Source organism: Atractosteus spatula, chromosome 9 (assembly GCF_055471065.1).
Source record: "Atractosteus spatula isolate fAtrSpa1 chromosome 9, fAtrSpa1.hap1, whole genome shotgun sequence".
Classification (NCBI taxonomy): Eukaryota; Metazoa; Chordata; class Actinopteri; order Semionotiformes; family Lepisosteidae; genus Atractosteus; species Atractosteus spatula.
The window spans coordinates 54919719-54937564 of record NC_142714.1 but is presented as its reverse complement, the minus strand read 5'-3'; the positions used below and the strand labels follow the sequence as shown (position 1 = coordinate 54937564).

Here is a 17846-nt window from a genome sequence, read left to right as displayed (position 1 = left end):
AAAAGGTTAATCACATTAAACAGTATTGAGTTGAGTTCAGTGATCCACTACTGTGAGGGTTTAGGCTAGCAGGATAACCAACTGCCCTTTTCTCAAACACCCACAAATGGTAGGTTTTACTTCACTAACTGAAAATCTAAAATTAGCATCAGTGTTCACATCAATGAAAAATTATTTTAATGTAATTTGACAACACAAACAGCTAGTGTCAAAATAGAGCCTGGAGGGTGACTCAGTGTATTTTCCAGCCAAACTTCTTCATTTGCAGCATCTTGATTCACTGCAAGTTTTTCATGTTCTTTAGATCACAACAATAAGAGCTCAGAGGGATGAACTAGGAATTACCCTTGCAAGACCGTGGCAGCCTGAGATAACTGCACGTATGTTTTACCACTGACTAACAGATAGCTCTTATGACTGTTACTGAATTTAATACGTCTACATAACACAAAAAAGCAACCCCTTACTGTGAAGGTAAAAGTGAAAGGAATATTACTTACAAATACATTTATACAATATACAAAACAAAGATGATAATGAAGAGGCAGGTAGTAGTGAAATACTTACTCTTTTGTGCTGGTGAGTTTGTGGTTATGTATTGGTGATATACAAGGAGGAAGCAGCAAAGTTTCTTTCTCCAGCCGTAACTTCTTGTTGCCATTAACTGCATCACAATTCTCAGACTATGGGTGAAACATATAAACATATATAGTACAATCATCATTGCATAAACGTGTGTGTATTAATATCAATTTGACTATTCCTAATAAAATAACACTAGTGTGAATCCCAGACAAAACAATCAGAGGTAAAATCAATAGGTGGAACAAAAAGATTCTCAACTATTAAATTAAAACTTTACTTTCTTTTCATAATACAGATTTAATTTCACAATTTCAAATACCCATGTTACGCATGTTATACATATATGTGTATCTAAGCAAGTTGCGTATCAAGAGGTTGTCTGTGTATTTAATGTAAACCCAAGAAAAAAGTGATGAAATTAGAATGATTCTAAAATGTCATGTAATTGGAAATGGCATCTGGCTGTGATTTGCACTTGCCTTGTGTTTCCTCTTGGTTTTGCTGGAGGGCTTTTCAGCAGTAGCTGAAGCTGGGGACTGCCGTCTGTGCTTATTACTGGAGTCCCGAGGCTCAGCCTTAACAGGAGTTGATTCTGGGGGGTCCTGCCCAGGGATCCGAGACAGGAAGCTAAGTTCAATTTTTACCCACAAAGACTTGATCTCCTCAAAGTCCCTCAGTGGAGACAACAGCTCAGCAACATTTTGAACCATGGGGATGGGGGAGAAGAGGTGATCCTCTAGTAAGTCACCATTAGAAGGGTCTATAGACGCACTGCTGGTGCTAGTTAGGCTGCTGACACTCAATATATTGCTGTTGCAGTCCTTGGATTTAAGTAATCCAATGTTGTTAGGTCCAGGGCAAGGAGGAGGAATTTTAACCAACTCTTCTGGATCAGAATGGCACTCTGAAGATGATGATTCAGTCTCAATGAACTCCTTTGATTTGGGGATAATTTTGCTTGCCCCTCTGTGTTTCTTCTTGTCCTGTGTGGGTCCTGCTGGATTTGATCGAGGTTCTTTCCTGGGGGCAGTCTTTCCATTGCCAGCTTTGTTTCTAGCTTTGGACTGTTCCAGAGGCGGTGGCTCCTTCTCCTTTGGTGTGGAGCTTGGGTTGTTTGGTTTCAGCCAGTTATATTCTTCTGCACTGGGGGGCCTCTCGACTTTTTTGGGCTGTTTTTTTCCTGTTGTTCTCCTGGGTGGTGCTAAATCTATATTAGCAGGAGATTTGAGCTTTGTGATCTTACCTTCTGGTGTTTTTTGGCCTGTCCTGGGTTTTGCTTTATCTCTTATAGGACTGAGCAAAACCCTCTCCTTTGGATCAGGCTGTACAAGTGACATGCTAGGTTTTCCCTTGCCTGACCCCTGGCCCTCAGTCTGGTGGCTATCATCAGGCTGAGAGCTGTTGAGCCCATGACTCTCAGGTTGAGTGTTGATTAGTGTCTTGTTGTGGGGGTTTACTTTATTCAACCACTTATCCAGCTGCCATTTGTTTGTAGATGGAGGTTCAGGCTAAAAAAAAGAAAATAAAACTGGATTTGCTTGTTTTAGTGAAAAAATGATTCTTTAACCATTGACATATGCATATTTTATAAAACCAAAATTTCTCACTTCCTCCTGTCCTAAACTATATTAAAAACCACATTTTCAGTTTGTTTCTGCTTAATACAACTACTGTCTCTCATTTTGAAATTTCTCTAACATATCTTATCAGGAAATATATCTAAAATGTTTGCAACATTTTATGGATCTAATTTCTAATAAATTTAAAATAAATACATTTTTTATCAAATTATGTTCTTATTGGTACACAATGAGTTTCTTTCTTAGTTTTTTTTAGATGAGGTGATGTACTACATCACTTATTAATTAATAGCATAAACATAAAAAGTTCATAAAGAATCATAAAATAGTGCTTTGAATGACTGTTTCAAATAATTCCAAACAATTGATGTTTAAAATGAACTTTCTAGAGTATGAAAAAACAACATAGAGCACAGGTGGGTAGCTGCGTCAGTATGCGTAGGCTGCAAGGGAACAAGTAATAGGTTTATTCCATGCTGAAAAAAAGAAGAAAGAAAACACAACATTTCAGCCATGGAGCTTTCTTCGGTTGTGAACAAGGCTCCACATGAAGAAGACTCCACAGCCGAAACGTTTTGTTTTCTTTCTTCTTTTTTTCAGCATGGAATAAACCTATTACTTGTTCCTTTGCAACATAAAGCACAGTTAACATAACGTAATGCAAGCAAATGTTGTCTTCCATTCTTTTATTTAAAAAAGCGTAGAGTATTTTAGCAGTACATATATTTTTTTCTATACTTAACACATTTAATTCTAAATTGAAAGTACCTACAGTACACTACAACAGTAAAGAATCAAAAGAGCATGCAGAGGCATTAGCCTTTAGATCTAGTATAGTGTAATATAGTGTAGTATAGTGTAATTGGAATAAAATGAAATGTGCATCCCAGCATACAAAATGTTCTTTGTCCTGCAGAAAACAAATCTCATTGGCTGACCTACTCTGAAATCTTGCTGTGCAGCCCCCTCATGGGGAAGAATACCACAATAGAAAATGTTTACTCAACTTGAAAGTGCCATAAGCACTTTACTATTGGGCAGCTTTAAAGCAGCCAATTAAACTTTCAGTAGAATTCTTTAGACAGCATTTCTGTATCTCAAGCATTGTATGCTTAGAGCTTGTCAGGAAATGTAGTGTCTGTCTTTTCTCAGCTGTTGAAAAATATTAATGATTAAGAGTCTGGGTTTTATCCATTTCTTTTTTAAGGGCAGAAGCTGCCATTCTGGAGCTGTACTGTAACACAAAAAAGGTTACTAAAATTTTCTTGTGAAAATGTATGAGAATTTAATCTAAATGACAAGTTTCCTACTTGACTACATTTTAATTACACCTCACTAGAAGGCATGATCACTGGGTGTAAAGCTGTTTTTTTTAGATCTTGTAAAAAGTGTATTGTACTGTATAGAGGTAATTCTCTTTTCTTCCACAGGTTATTGAGCATTGAGCAGTACCTCAGGGGTGGCACTCCGGGATCCCTCATTACACTCACTGTCACTAGAGCTGCTCTCACTGTCTGAGTCCGACTCAGAACTGCTCTCCGACTCGCTGGAGCTGCCAGAGGCGCCGCTGGAGTGGCCCGGCTCAGCCGTCCTTGCTGTTGACCCAGGAAGGCTGTGGACAAAGAGAAGCAGCTCAGGATCAGACACACCAGCTCTGTTCAACACCTGCATCCCCTGTATCTGTCACTCTCACTGCTCAGTACTGCAGCACCAGTTATTAAGTCAAACGAGCTGTCAATCCCAAGATGTGAAATAGCATTTAAAAAAATATTTGGGTTTTTTTTCTGAAAATATATTGAAAATGCTACAGACCAACCTTATGAAGACTGTTTCTCTCATTACAACTTCACAACTTCTGAACAAAGGAAAATAATTCCTTCCATGCTGAAGGTACTGTCTACTCATATCCAATTATTTTAGGTTTTATATGACTATCAAGTATACTGTACAATGATTTAAAATCATACAAAAACTTATAGCTGTTACAATCTGACATTTTGTGCATCTTGTGTTGTATGAAAAAGTATGCATTTTTTCTATATCAATAACCTGAGTGCTCAGGTATCATGCACATCACTGCTTGTTTAGGTGCAAGCTAGAAATAAGTAGAATTAACTTCCCTTATGATTTTTAAAATGCACATTTATGGTCTCTCTAGAGGATCTGTCAAAAATAAAAAATACATCTTTAGTTATCCACACCTAGTATCTATTTCAGTCAACCCTTGATAAAAAGCTTGAAACCTTCCCTGATTACTCTTCACATGCATAGCTATTCTTTTATACACTTTCAATGCATCTGTTATAGCTGTGTACAATAAATGTATATTTATGGCACATAGCAATATCCAGACTAACTATTCCAGTTAATATAATATATATATTTATATATATATTATATATGCATTTTTGGCAGTGTTTTACAACGTGTCTATATTGTGGCTGAATACTCTGGCAACTAGGAAGGTGTGACAGGCATTGCTGGGGGCAGGATCAGAGATAGATTCTGGATTCATGCCATCATGAGTGCATCTTCTAAATAATAAGCGTTAGTTTACATTCAGTCTTATGTGAAAAAAAACCTAGTATTTTAGGCATTACAGCGCCTAGACGAAGATGTTTAAAGCAGTTTATAATAGCTAAGTACTCAATTCCCACAAAGAATTTTAAAAAGGTTAATTTAATTATTGAAAATATGTGGATAAAATCAAGGCTAGTACAGGGCAAAAGAATGCCGATTACACTATTACTGTATATCCTGCTGGGCTAACACAGTTGTGTGTCCCCCGAGGGCCAGTACTGTCTACTGTCAGTCTGGGCGGGTCTGAAGTCAACAGTCTCTAACTTTAGTGTATCTTGGGATTCAGGCCAAACACATTGTTGTCTAATTCATTTTTAATGCACTGTAAAAGTATCTTTACTTTGAGGAGACAAGGCAACAACAGACAGTATTTAGTGTTTAAAATTCAATAGCAAGAAAACAATGTCATCAAACTGAGGGGAACTAGCGAATCAGTAGTAATTGTAAAACAAAATATTATAAAGCAATTGAAACAAAAAGCAAAATACTGTAGCTTACTGAGATATTACCATCTGCATTAGACAAGCAGCATCATTGTTACAGCAATTTATTATTTTCATAGAAACTATTGTTTTAGTAACACATTTTATCAGTTATTGGCTGATCCACTGGGTTATAAATGCAATGGACTAGTGTTAATAAAGACTGGAATACATTTCTTAGTGTTTCATCTGTGTGTTCTCTCTGGCAACTTATTGACTATAAGCCTATAAAAACCAACACAATAAAAAGGCCTGTTTGCAAGAAAAAGTAAAAAAATGCAATATATTCAATACTTCAAAGTATCATTTGAACTCTCATTTAAATGTCGTCTCCCAGCTTTCTTCCCAGCTCTTCTTTAAAGCATTCTTAACTGCATTTCTGTTCTATGCTCCATGGCTTGGTACTATGCTGAAAAAAAAGTTGTCACTGTAAAGCAACATGGATTATTTTTCAAAGCTTACAATAAAAGGACCTTCTCACAAAATCCTTAAAAAGGAAAAGAACATTATGTTAACCAAAGAACTGATGTGCCAACATAAGCAAACATTCAATCCTGTAATTAAGAATTCTCTGCTGAAGCCCCTTTTGATTCTTCCTTGCTGTGCTTCTTTATTTATACAGTGACTTATAGTTATTTATTGATGGATGATAAATGTATTTTTCTTTAAACTTTTGCTGATGTGCTGATGTGTGAGGGTGATGACATACTTTGTTAGTCCATATGGTTAGTGCCTTAAGAGGCTCACGTGCATTACGATCATTCCCAAAAAGACATAGCCAACACTTTTCTAATCATAATTGCAATTGTAAGCAGAGTACAATACAGAAGATTTAGTTTTGCACTTTTTAAAAGGAGAAACAAAATATTCTGAACTTCTATAAATGCCAGGACAGACATATAGTTTATAATGCACACACCTGCTCACACCTGAAGAAGGCTCCACAGCCAAAACGTTGTGTTTCCTTTTATTTCTTTTCAGCATGGAATAAACCCGTTACCTGTTCCTTTGCAGCCTACACATGCTGACACAGCTACCTACTTGAACTAGTTTATAATAATATTGTGTTGAACTCTAGTTTACAATGACATATACTGGATGTATATAGTACTAAGAACATAAGAATGGTTCAGCCTCTCTATACCATTTGGTTATTAGTAGCTAATTGATCCAAGGATCTCATCAAGCTATTATTTCATGTCTTTAAAGAAGCCAGGGAGGGTATCAGCTTAATTAACGAGCAGCTTGCAATACTCTCATCACCCTTAGTGCAAAGAAGTGCCTGTTATCAGTTTTAAATGCACTTCCATGTACAGTACTTTCCACTCCTGAGTTGATTTTACCAGTGCCATTGAAGATTTTTAAGACTTGGATCAGGTTCCATTGTAGTCTTCTCTGACCAAAAAGGTTAATTCCTTTTAGCTTATCAGTGTAGGACATGCTTTTAATGCCCTGGATTATCTGCGTTCTCTTCTCTAGACTGATTCCAGAGTAGCAGTAACTTCTTTAAAATGTAGTGCCCAAAACTGTTCACAATTTTAGAAATAAGGTTTTATTAGTGAATCTTGCAATTTGATGAGTATGAGGTTTAAAATCATTCAGTGGTAAAACAAAGGTAAAATTATTATGATTGGACAAATTCCATTTTTTACATAAAATGAAAAAACATCTAATTAAATCTAATAAATAGTTTCACAATATAACTACACTTTGTATAATTTGGTATGTTTTTTACCATAAATGTGGCTGTTGCTATTGAATGTTAAAAATTGTGAATTAATAAACTGTGATTTGCACAGGATAATTTGTGCTCTGGTGAGACTGGGTGATGACAATTAGAGAAATGTCATGAAAAAAACAGTGAAAAGAAAACATCCAGGATCTTAAATTATCTATTTTAGAAAATGAATAAAATGTCTTAGAGCCAATCTCATAAAACTATGGGAAAGGAATAAAAAAATCTAAATGTTATTTAAAGCTATCAACAGCATAAATATTTAATTTAATTTATATCAATGTGTGTGTAATGAGTTACTTCATCCAATTAAGCAATTTTCATGAAACGTGTTAAAAACAATGCATTTCTGAAGAACAGATACTGTACTATCTTCCCAGTGCTTTGTATCATTAGAAAGAGAAATAAAAATACAGCAGAATAAAAGGCAATTTTCTCTTTGGAGATCACAGGTCAAAAACAAAACCAAGTAGAACCCACAGCCTCAGGCTGCTGTATTGGCAGCTTTAGTAACAGGATTGTATTGATTTGCGATCTTCTTTTTTTCTATTTACACTGATACCATAATCCTAGATCAATGAAGCCAAAAGAGAAAGCAACTGACTGAATAGATGAACTGAGCTGTGGAAAGACTTTCATCAATGTTACTCAAAAGACCAGAAAAAAGGCTTGTCAAACACAGGTTTGCTGCAATCATACCATGTTCAGGAATCTCACTAATAATTTTAGTATATATTTTTTAAGCCCATTCAACAAGAGATAAGAGCAAAGGAATACTACAGTACGTTGATCAAGTGTCTCCTGCAGTCCATCAACTAAAAATTTTGCTTCTAAAGTCACTCTGAAGTTTTTGTAAATTGAGTAAAGACCCACAGCTACTGTAGCTAGAAGACCTTACTCTTTTAAACTGTTATAGTAACAATAGAAAGACTCTTTAGGAATTATAAATTAGAGGTAAAAATCCCTGATTCTTTTTATAATCAAAAGACAATATTAATTTCATGTTATTAGCTGAACAAATATTGGTGCAGCTTAAACATACAACATTTAGAAAGAAACATTTTTTACAGTGATGTTTGATGTTATTCATTTTCAGAAAGTTCCTCATAATATTAATTCTTAAATTGCAGGAAATAGGTATTTAAAGTATTTTAAGTTTTTGAACTGAAAACTGGTTAATGGAAAGCAGAGTACAAATACAAATAAGGATTGAAAGCCCAGACTGGGGTGATTTAATTAGTGGATTACCACAGGGATCTGCTTTAGGACTACTGCTGCAATTAATATACAGGATGTCATTGATCTACATTGCAGTATAGTCCATAAACTAGTTCACAGAGACCAAAATAGGTGGATTAACAAAGAAAGCAAGAAAAAAACAAGGCTTTGCTGACACCAGGCAGATGACATTTAATGTTGATATGCTCAATGTTCCATTTGAGTACCAGGAAAGGTCTGGATTATATTGCTAGCACACTGAGACTGGGATTGACTGATAGGGACTGCTTTGTCAGTGAGGTTGTTGCTCCTGCTTTTTTCAAGAAATGTATAGACTGAATGTTAGCAAACAAATAAGGCAGAGGGGTCAAATGGCCTTCTTTCAATTGTAACCTCTCTGATACTGTATATCATATGTTTCAATCCATCCATGTGTTTGTCTCACTTTCAGGCTGTGTACTATTGCTGTATGTTACGACCCCAAGTGTCTAGTGCTAAAAGGGTGTAACATTTAGGATAGTTGTTGAATGCAGGTGGGTTCTGGTGAGGGACTTAGGAACATGATAACAAGTGTTGGTGCAAAAGTGATTATTTTAAGGTGAATAAGTTACTGGTACGTAATAAGACGTGGCCTTTTTGGCCTTATTACCGCACAGACCATTTAAGTGCAAAATACTATTTTAATAAAACCTCCATTCAATTTGCATTGTTTAATTGATTCATTCTTTAAATACCCTGAGGAAATACGAATGAAATGTCATTCACTTTTGTAGCTGTAACAATAAAGAAGTGCGTGTGTAAGGGGAGATGGGGTGCTGCAGGGGTGTGATGTATAATTTACACATTCTCTTTCAGCCCACTGTGTTATTAAATGATCTTCAACATGACATTTGCTCTATTATTTTAATAAATTGCCCTTAAGAACAGCTCACACAGACATAGAAATTATAATGTCTGCTCCTTCTACCTAAATTTATTAAACTCTTTAATTTATCAAATTATCAGCTCCGTACACTTGAAATGTGTAAAATCAACTGTTATTGCTCCTCTCTAATGTCATAAAAAAAACCTCTGAGGATGAGGTTTAGCAGCAGCCTCAAAGCTATCTGCACAAAAATTATGACCATTACATTTAGGAAAACCAATTACAGTGACCAGAATTCCCTTGATCGATTGTTTTACTTCAGCAGTATCCTAATTCACTTAACGCCCTTCTGCTCAGGGAGGCACACTGGCATGATAAATTAGATGCTCACTGCAGGCTTTGGAAGCTAGGCTTTGACAGGCCCTCTGTACATCCTTTTCTGTCCCTAGAAGTTAGATTAAAAAGGTAGACCAAAAAATTCATTACTTAAAAATGACCCTGGATACAGATTGTGCAGCAGCCTATTTATGATCAGATGTCTGTAGTCAGCTTTTCTATGGTGTTCTCTGTATGGCATTCTACATGAGCTGTGCTCCTCAAATAAGCTCAGAAAGATTCCTGTCTTTTATACCTTCTATAGTGACAAATGTGTATTCGAATTTATTCACAGTTTGTAAGCCAAAGTTTGGCATCCACAGGGACATAACTTATGCCATTGTATATCAGGAAAGCAGGGTGTCTGGACTTTAAAATTATCCAATCTTCAATATAATTCTAAATGCCATAGGAATACAATACTTTTCAGGGCATCAGTAAACACATGTGACTCCCTGTACTTAGAAACTCAAATATTTGCACCAAAATCTCTGCCCTGCTAATATTGTGCCTGTGAGATTCTGCAAGGATAGGGTCATAACTTGACAGCTCTGTTTAAAAATCTGGACAAAAGGTAGATAAGCAGTTTCAGGTAATGCATAGATCCTTTAAATCTGCACAGTGGTCTTGACAACATTGTCTTGAAATTAAATAATTCTGAATGCTGTTAAGATATACCCTACACATATAAATGCTGTTTTTCTGCATTTTTTTCAAGTTTGTTTCTTTAATGTGAAGTAGCATTAAATAAAAAAAAAACATCACAGTTAGTACTCACAAAATACCACAAACAGAGAAATATGGCAAAGGTGTCCACTTAAACTATTTGTGTAAAATATCATTTTATGAAGAGTTTGCAGACAGTGTGATGTTACACATTTTATCTGACAATAAAATGTTGCCCTTTCTATCTACCGAGGGAGTTCATCTTGGCAGTTCTCACAGTGGTGTATATTCCGCTGCAGACAAATTTCACAAGGCCACTGAATGAATCACACGGTCACCTTAGCAGACACGAGAATACACATCCTGAGGGTGCATTCATCATAGCAGGTGATTTTAATGGTGCGAACTTGAAGAAAACAATGCCTAATCTACATCAACACATCAACTGCCCGACGCGTGGAGCAAACACTTTGGACAATGCTTACACTCCATTCCGGGATGGTTACAAAGCCCCCCCCCGACCTCCTTTTGGCAAATTCGATCACGCCTCCATTCTGCTACTTCCTGTTCACAAGCAGAAGCTTAAACAGGAGAGGCCAGTGTTAAGAACCATTCAACGTTGGTCAGATGAATTTTATGATTTTATATTAAGTCACTGTTTTGATACCATTGACTGGCAGATCTTCCGCAAAGCTGCCAAAAAAATATCAATCTGTATGCGGACTATGTTACTGGCTACATCAACAAATGCATTGAAGACGTGGTTCCCAGGATTACTGTTCGCACATACCAAAATAAAAAAACATGGGTAAATGGCAAGATACACGCCAAACTTAAAGCTAGGATAGCTGCTTTCAATTCTGGTGATATGGACAGACACAAAAAATCCAGATATGACCCCAGGAAAGCCATCAAAATAGCTAAATACAATTTAAATTAAATTAGAGTCATATTATCATGGCTGCAAGACACGGAACATGTGGAGTGGTATACGCACCATTACAGACTACAAAACGCAACCCAGCTATATCACACAACAGTCTACCTCTCTTCCTGATGAGCTAAATTCATTCTATGCTCGGTTTGAGGTCAGTAACGCAGATCCGTAAACCCACTGATCATATCCAGAGCGGATGTGTGTAAAGTTTTTAAAAACACCAATCCATACAAGGATCCTATGATGCTATTCCTGGCCGTGTTCTGAAAGCATGTGCTGACCAGCTAGCAGATGTCTTCTCGGACATATTCAATCTTACTCTAGCTCAGTCTATAGTTCCTTCCTGCTTTAAGAAAACCACCATTGTCCCTGTTCCTAAGAAACCCAGAGTCAGTTGCCAGAATGACTACTGCCCCATTGCACTCACATCAGTTTTCATGAAGTGCTTTGAGCGGTTGGTCAAAGCATACATTACCTCCTCATTGCCTGACACCCTAGACCCACTGCAATTTGTGTATCGCCACAACAGGTCAACAGAGGATGCTATTGCCACTGCCCTCTCACACCTGGATAAGAAAGGAACATATGTGAGAATGCTGTTTGTTGATTACACTTCAGCATTCAATACCATAGTGCCCTCAAAGCTTGTCATCAAGCTCCAGGACCTGGGACAGAACACCTCCCTTTGTAACTGGACCCTGGACTTCTTGACGGAACGTCCGCAGGTGGTGAAAACATATCCTCTATCCTGACTCTAAACACTGGAAGGCTATGTGCTTAGCCCTCTCCTCTATTCCTTATTTACCCATGATTGTGTCACCAGGCATAACTCAAACTCCATCATTAAGTTTGCGGACAATACAACATTCATCGGCCTGATCACAGATGGTGAAGAGTCTGCATACAGGGAGGCGGTTGAAACCCTGGCAGCAAGGTGCCAGGAGAACAAGAGGGTGGTGAAGTCAGCACAGCTCATTACTGTGTGTGAGCTACCAAACATCCAGAATATCTATTCACCTGGATGTCTTAAGAAGTGCAGGTCTATTCTCAAGGTCCATTCCAGTCACAAACTGTTTTCTCTCCTACCGTCAGGTAAACGGTACCAAAGCATTCAGTCAAAGTCCAACAGGTTATGGAACAGCTTCTACCTCCAGGCAATAAGACTGCTAAATAGCCAACCTGCAGTTCCTTCAGCAAATCACCTGTAATGGCTACATGGACATACAGTTTTCATTGTATTTGGCATACTGCGCTAATTGGACATAATGTATTGCATATGCCCTGGATGCATACTGTAGCAGTTCTATTTATATTTTATTCAATTTCTATTGCACTATTATCTATTATTATGTAACTTTATTTTGTAACTTTAATTTTGTGATTTTTATCTCCCCCACCAGTGAGCTCGTAGGAAAGACATTTCATTGCCAGCAACTACCGCCGCACGCTGTATTGTTGTGCATTTGATAAACAAACTTTGATTGATTTAAACTTTGATTGATTGATAGATGCATTACTAAAATTCTTATTAGAGAGTTAAAGTTGACAAAAACAGACAATAAGCAGAGGTTAAAGTGTAGTTAATTAAATAGCACGTTTCCACATTTTGCAGTTTCAACAAAGGATCATAATTTTAGAAAAAAAAAAAGCATACGTAGATCTAACTGAATGAAAAGTAGTTTTTATTTTACCCAACCTGGGATTCTTAAGGAAACAAACACAAGAACAATGTGACACTGTAATGAGTATAATTATTTATCCTCATTACAGCAGGGGCCAGCAGGAGGCGCTCACCCTGTGGTCCATGTGGGTCCTAATGCCCCAGTATAGTGACGGGGACACTATACCGTAAACAGGTCCGTCCTTCGGATGAGACGTAAAACCGAGGTCCTGACTCTCTGTGGTCATTAAAAATCCGAGGGCGTTTCTCGAAAAGAGTAAGGGTGTAACCCCGGCATCCTGGCCAAATTTCCCATTGGCCCTTACCAATCATGGCCTCCTAATAATCCCCATCTATGAATTGGCTTCATTACTCTGCTCTCCTCTCCACTGACAGCTGATGTGTGGTGAGCGTTCTGGCGCACTATGGCTGCCGTCGCATCATCAAGGTGGATGCTGCACATTGGTGGTGGTGGAGGGGAGTCCCCATTACCTGTAAAGCGCTTTGAGTGGAGTGTCCAGAAAAGCGCTATATAAGTATAAGAAATTATTATTATTATTATTATTATTATTATTATTATTACTTGAGTCACTAAGCACAATAGCTGTTAATAGTTTCCACTTTCTAGCCCATTGAGTTTATTGAAAGGCCAACTTCCCTTAGATGTAGAAAAGCAGGTTTAACGTGTGTTGTAATGTGTAGAAAATTGCATATACAAACATGCACAACATAAGAAACGTTCTATACTGATTTATAAGCTGTTTAATAAACCATGTTGCTTTTATCTTATGGTAAGTCCTGTTTTCCCAGGATAGGTTGATATTGACCACTGCCAGAATAAAAAAAGCCAGGCGTCACAGTAATTGTGTTAATATACAATCATTAAAAGAAATATGGATTTTTTTCAATTATAGCCATTAACGTAACACACCTGTCGAAGTATAGTAAAAACTAGTTACAGTATATTTTGTAATAGTTCAGGTGGGTAGCTGCATCAGCATGTGTAGTCTGCAAAGGAACAAGTAATAGGTTTAGTCCATGCTGAAAAGAGAAGAGAGAAAACACTATGTTTCGGCTGTGAAGCTTTCTTCAGGTGTGAATAAATAAATAAAATAAACTCAGACAAAACTCAATATTAATAGGGCTGCTACAATATTTGTCCAGGGTGTATGCAATACATTATGTCCAAGTAGTGCAGTATGCTGAATATAAGGAAAACTGTATGTAAAAAACTGGTGCAAAAAACGTAATGAAGTACTAATTTGTAGTATCATCTCTCACATAAAGGATATCTCCTGAAATGATAAATATATTCTAAATATAAGGGAGACTAATATATATATAGTCAGTTTTTTTAAAGGTTTTATATTTCTATTTAAAAATCACACCAGTGTTCTTCCTCTCTGACACACCAAACTTATTGAACAAACTGAACTGGAACAAACTCCCAGAGGTAAAAACTAGTGTGCCATTTAGTTGTGTATTTTTATTGTATTGTCTATTTTTATTTATTTATTTTTATTTGTCACTCTATTCAACCAAAATAAAATGGTACCCTTCCTAACTGGCTATGGCTGTAATTACTTAACTGACTTAACTTTAATTTGCACTTACTTTAAAAAAATAATAGAAAAGGCATAAAAAAACACAAGTAAATTAATAAACTTCAAACGTTCATGTAAAAATCTGTTGATGTTTTAAGGTTTTTGCACAGGGTTCTGTGCTGCCATGTTTTTCATGTATCGTATTTTTTAAATATTTTGCAGATATCCCTGGGTGTGTCTATTTCATTTGAAAGAGTGGCTTACACTGAACAACTAAGAAGTGCAAAAAGAACCCTGCTTGGCCAGTAGTATGCCCACTGCTTATGTCAGCAGTTGTTAGTAAAACTGGATAATAATCACTAAAATAGTGATTGGTGTCTTAGAAATGCCTATATTGATCTCAGTCTTTGAGACTCTTTAATCAATAGAGTTGCAATTGTCAGATAGAATGGATATCTCATGTCTTTTAATATATTATTTATTTTTTCATCCAATTGTTGACAGAAAAATTAAAAAAAAAGTCATGTGACTTTGCTTGGAATTCCAATATCTATGAGCCTGTGTTAAAACTTAACATTTATAAACTGTTGAAGCTAATGTCAATACTGACACAATTTGACATACAGTACTATTATCTATATTCTTCAGTCTCTAAATATCACTATTAACACCCAACATTAAATAATATTTTTGTCTTTGGACATCACTATTTATGAAAATGGAATTAAAACAATAAATCAAAGCTTGATTATTTTTTTCTAGCAAATTTTCCCATAGTATTTAGAAGTAAAAATATTAGCCTATGTTTTCTTATTTATAGATGTAGAGACAATGAGGAAATTTTAAAAGCCACAATAACTTCAAAAGAATATTAATTACATTTTATTTTTATAAATGTTAAGTATATTTTGAATAAGAAATAGAAACTGTTGCATTTTGATTGGTAAACTTTAGGTTGCCCACAAAATATTCTAAAATCTTTAATTGTAATTTACAAGTTTCAAAGGATTTTTATAACCTGACCCCCAGTAATCTGAGTATGTAAATCACAGAGATGTCCTCAATATATAATCATGCCTGAAGAACTTGTGTGGGTTGGTAACAGACCTTCAAGAAACAGGATATCAAAACAAATTTCTTTGAGCTCCTGGCAAGATGACACTGTGACCCTGAGATAGTCGAGACAAAGTGAGCCCCTCAGCTTTAATACCTCAGCATTCTATTCATGTAAACAGGCTGAGATGACAAAGTTAGCCTATTGCTCTTTTGCAAAAGCAGTAAAATAATTCAAGTTGAGTTAATGGCCTTGGCTCCAATTAATTTGATTGTCTGTAAACTGGGATACATGGGCTGTCTCAGTGTGTTTGCCACCTCACCATCCCCTCAAGGAGGCTCCCACAATACACCATCCAGCCTGACAGTGCATTAATGCAGCAAATAATACAGAGTGATTTAGCAGAAACCTACCTGGTCTTACTCACATTCTGCTCAGCTGAGGCTACTGCTGATGCACTAATGAAATTTAATTACTGGAATTAAACAATTCCAGCCCTAATGTGTTTATTAAATACTACTGTTCCTATTGTTTCACAGCTGGTGTATGGCAATTACCTATTTGTGTTAACATCAGCAATATACATTCAAAGGTATTTAGTTATTATTTTTTATAATACTCACATCCTTCCAAAATTATGTTTTGAATAAGCTTCATGAAATGGATTTGCTATTACTTGTGTTGATGCATTTCGTTATACTGTACCTGTCCTTGGTAAAAATATATAAGAATAAAAACACTCATAATTTGCTTCATATTATGGTTTTCAGAATATTATATCAGTACTAAAATTATTACGATACTACTGAAACTATTTACAACTTTAATAATATAAAAAATTGTAGCATTACTAGATAAAAACAGAGAAAACTGGAAAGCAATACACTGAAATCATGGTGAAACACTTTGAAGCACAGAGGGGGAATGATACAAACTGGAGAAGCCAAGCCAAAGCACAAACAGCTGCATGATATAAACATGGTAAATACCTTGGGAAAAAAGGGAGACAAGCAAATCCAATTTATTGCAGTGAAATATTATGAAGGTATTAACCCTTTCTTTGCTTTCCTGTCTGTATGCAACCAGTACCAGAATGTTTTGAAATTGATAGTTGTGACACCTTTGGCTCCGTTTCCAAAGTGACAGGAATTAAACAGGACTGTCCAATGTTGTTAGATTCCATAGATTTCCATGTTCAAGCCAATCAGACTCAGAGTGCCAGAGTTCATCCTGGTTTCTGAGGTTTTAAACAGATGACTAGTGGATTTGGACAGGACACATGTCCATTACTGGGATTACCTCCAACAGTGCTGGTCAAGATTTATATAGCTCAGTGTTCTGGCACAACTGGTACAAGATACCTCTCTCATTGTACAACACCAGCGTCTGCAGCTGGGACAAGTGGCACCAATTATGAGTCCAGGGACTTAACCACTATGCTACATTGCCATAGACTGGGTACTACACTTCAAATTTTATTTTCAATTTATGGCTATTTTCTTAGCATTATATACAAGGCTTTTGTAAATAATTAAGAAAAACGTTTTTTTGTGATAGATACATCAAAAGTTATCAAAGACAGGTGAACTACATTTCAATGTTATTTTTATAGTGCATATACTATTGATTTTAAAAAAATGAATTTTTATTATGCATGTTCACATTATATGTTGCCAAGGTGTGCAGATGATCAATTTATTTTTATGTTTCAATAACATTGTTCAGGAATATTTATTAGTTTATTTTTTTAATTATTTTTTTTAATGGCAACAAGTATTAAGTCTTCACTGTTATTTTTTTCTTGACATGTGAAATGGGATTTTGAATTTAACTTGTTTTCAATAGTTATTTTTGCCTTGATAGACCAACAGCAGCATATGCAGCTGAGGCTCATTATGGACCATTTGAACCAGATGAATACTGAACAACATGAGGTTCAGAAGGTAGGGAATCCATTTGTGTTGAAAACAAAAAGGCATGATTAAGAAGTTGTTTGGCATAAATTCACCCACTTCCCATCTGGGATTTCCAAAGACACCTGGTTATGCTAGAGCAAACACATTATGAGCTGATTTCTAAGTTTAATTAACCCGTTTATGGCCTCAACTCAAGACTTGCTTTTGGCTGCCTTTGAGCATGGCATCTGTTCGAACTGGTTACAAATGAATGTTTTGGGATCTTTCCAGAGCAAATAAAATTACTTGCTGTGACTATGTTGGGATTATGCCTGTTTATATGGATACGATATTACCGTGTAAAACTTACATCTATAAAGAAAAAGGGATTGTAATGGTGAAAGGGAGGTACTGTATCAAAAACAAAGACAAGGTTAGGGTTTCTAATCACAAAATCTCCTTCATTCTTCTTTTCAACACATTTAAAAATCTTTACATAAAATCTAAGAATATACAACAACATGATTTTGGTAAGAAAATAATTAAGACGTATCTTCTATGGTAAAATTTAGAAACAAAATTTATATTTTAGCAATAATACACACTTACCTTTAAAAGTGAGAGGCAGCAATGTGACCTCTAGCATCAGTAATCTGGCTTCATAGATTAA

General features: G+C 36.0%; 1 protein-coding gene across 1 annotated transcript in view; it reads right to left on the bottom strand.

Moving 5' to 3' along the window:
• Positions 1–17846, bottom strand: part of aff2 (ALF transcription elongation factor 2) — a 172848-nt gene that overhangs the window by 15579 nt on the left and 139423 nt on the right. Inside the window, exons 13-15 of the mRNA XM_088926059.1 lie at positions 3618–3777; positions 1065–2093; positions 568–683 (exon numbers count right to left, since the gene is read on the bottom strand). Coding sequence (XP_088782185.1) covers positions 568–683; positions 1065–2093; positions 3618–3777 — 1305 coding nt within the window. The remainder of the gene's footprint in view (positions 1–567; positions 684–1064; positions 2094–3617; positions 3778–17846) is intronic.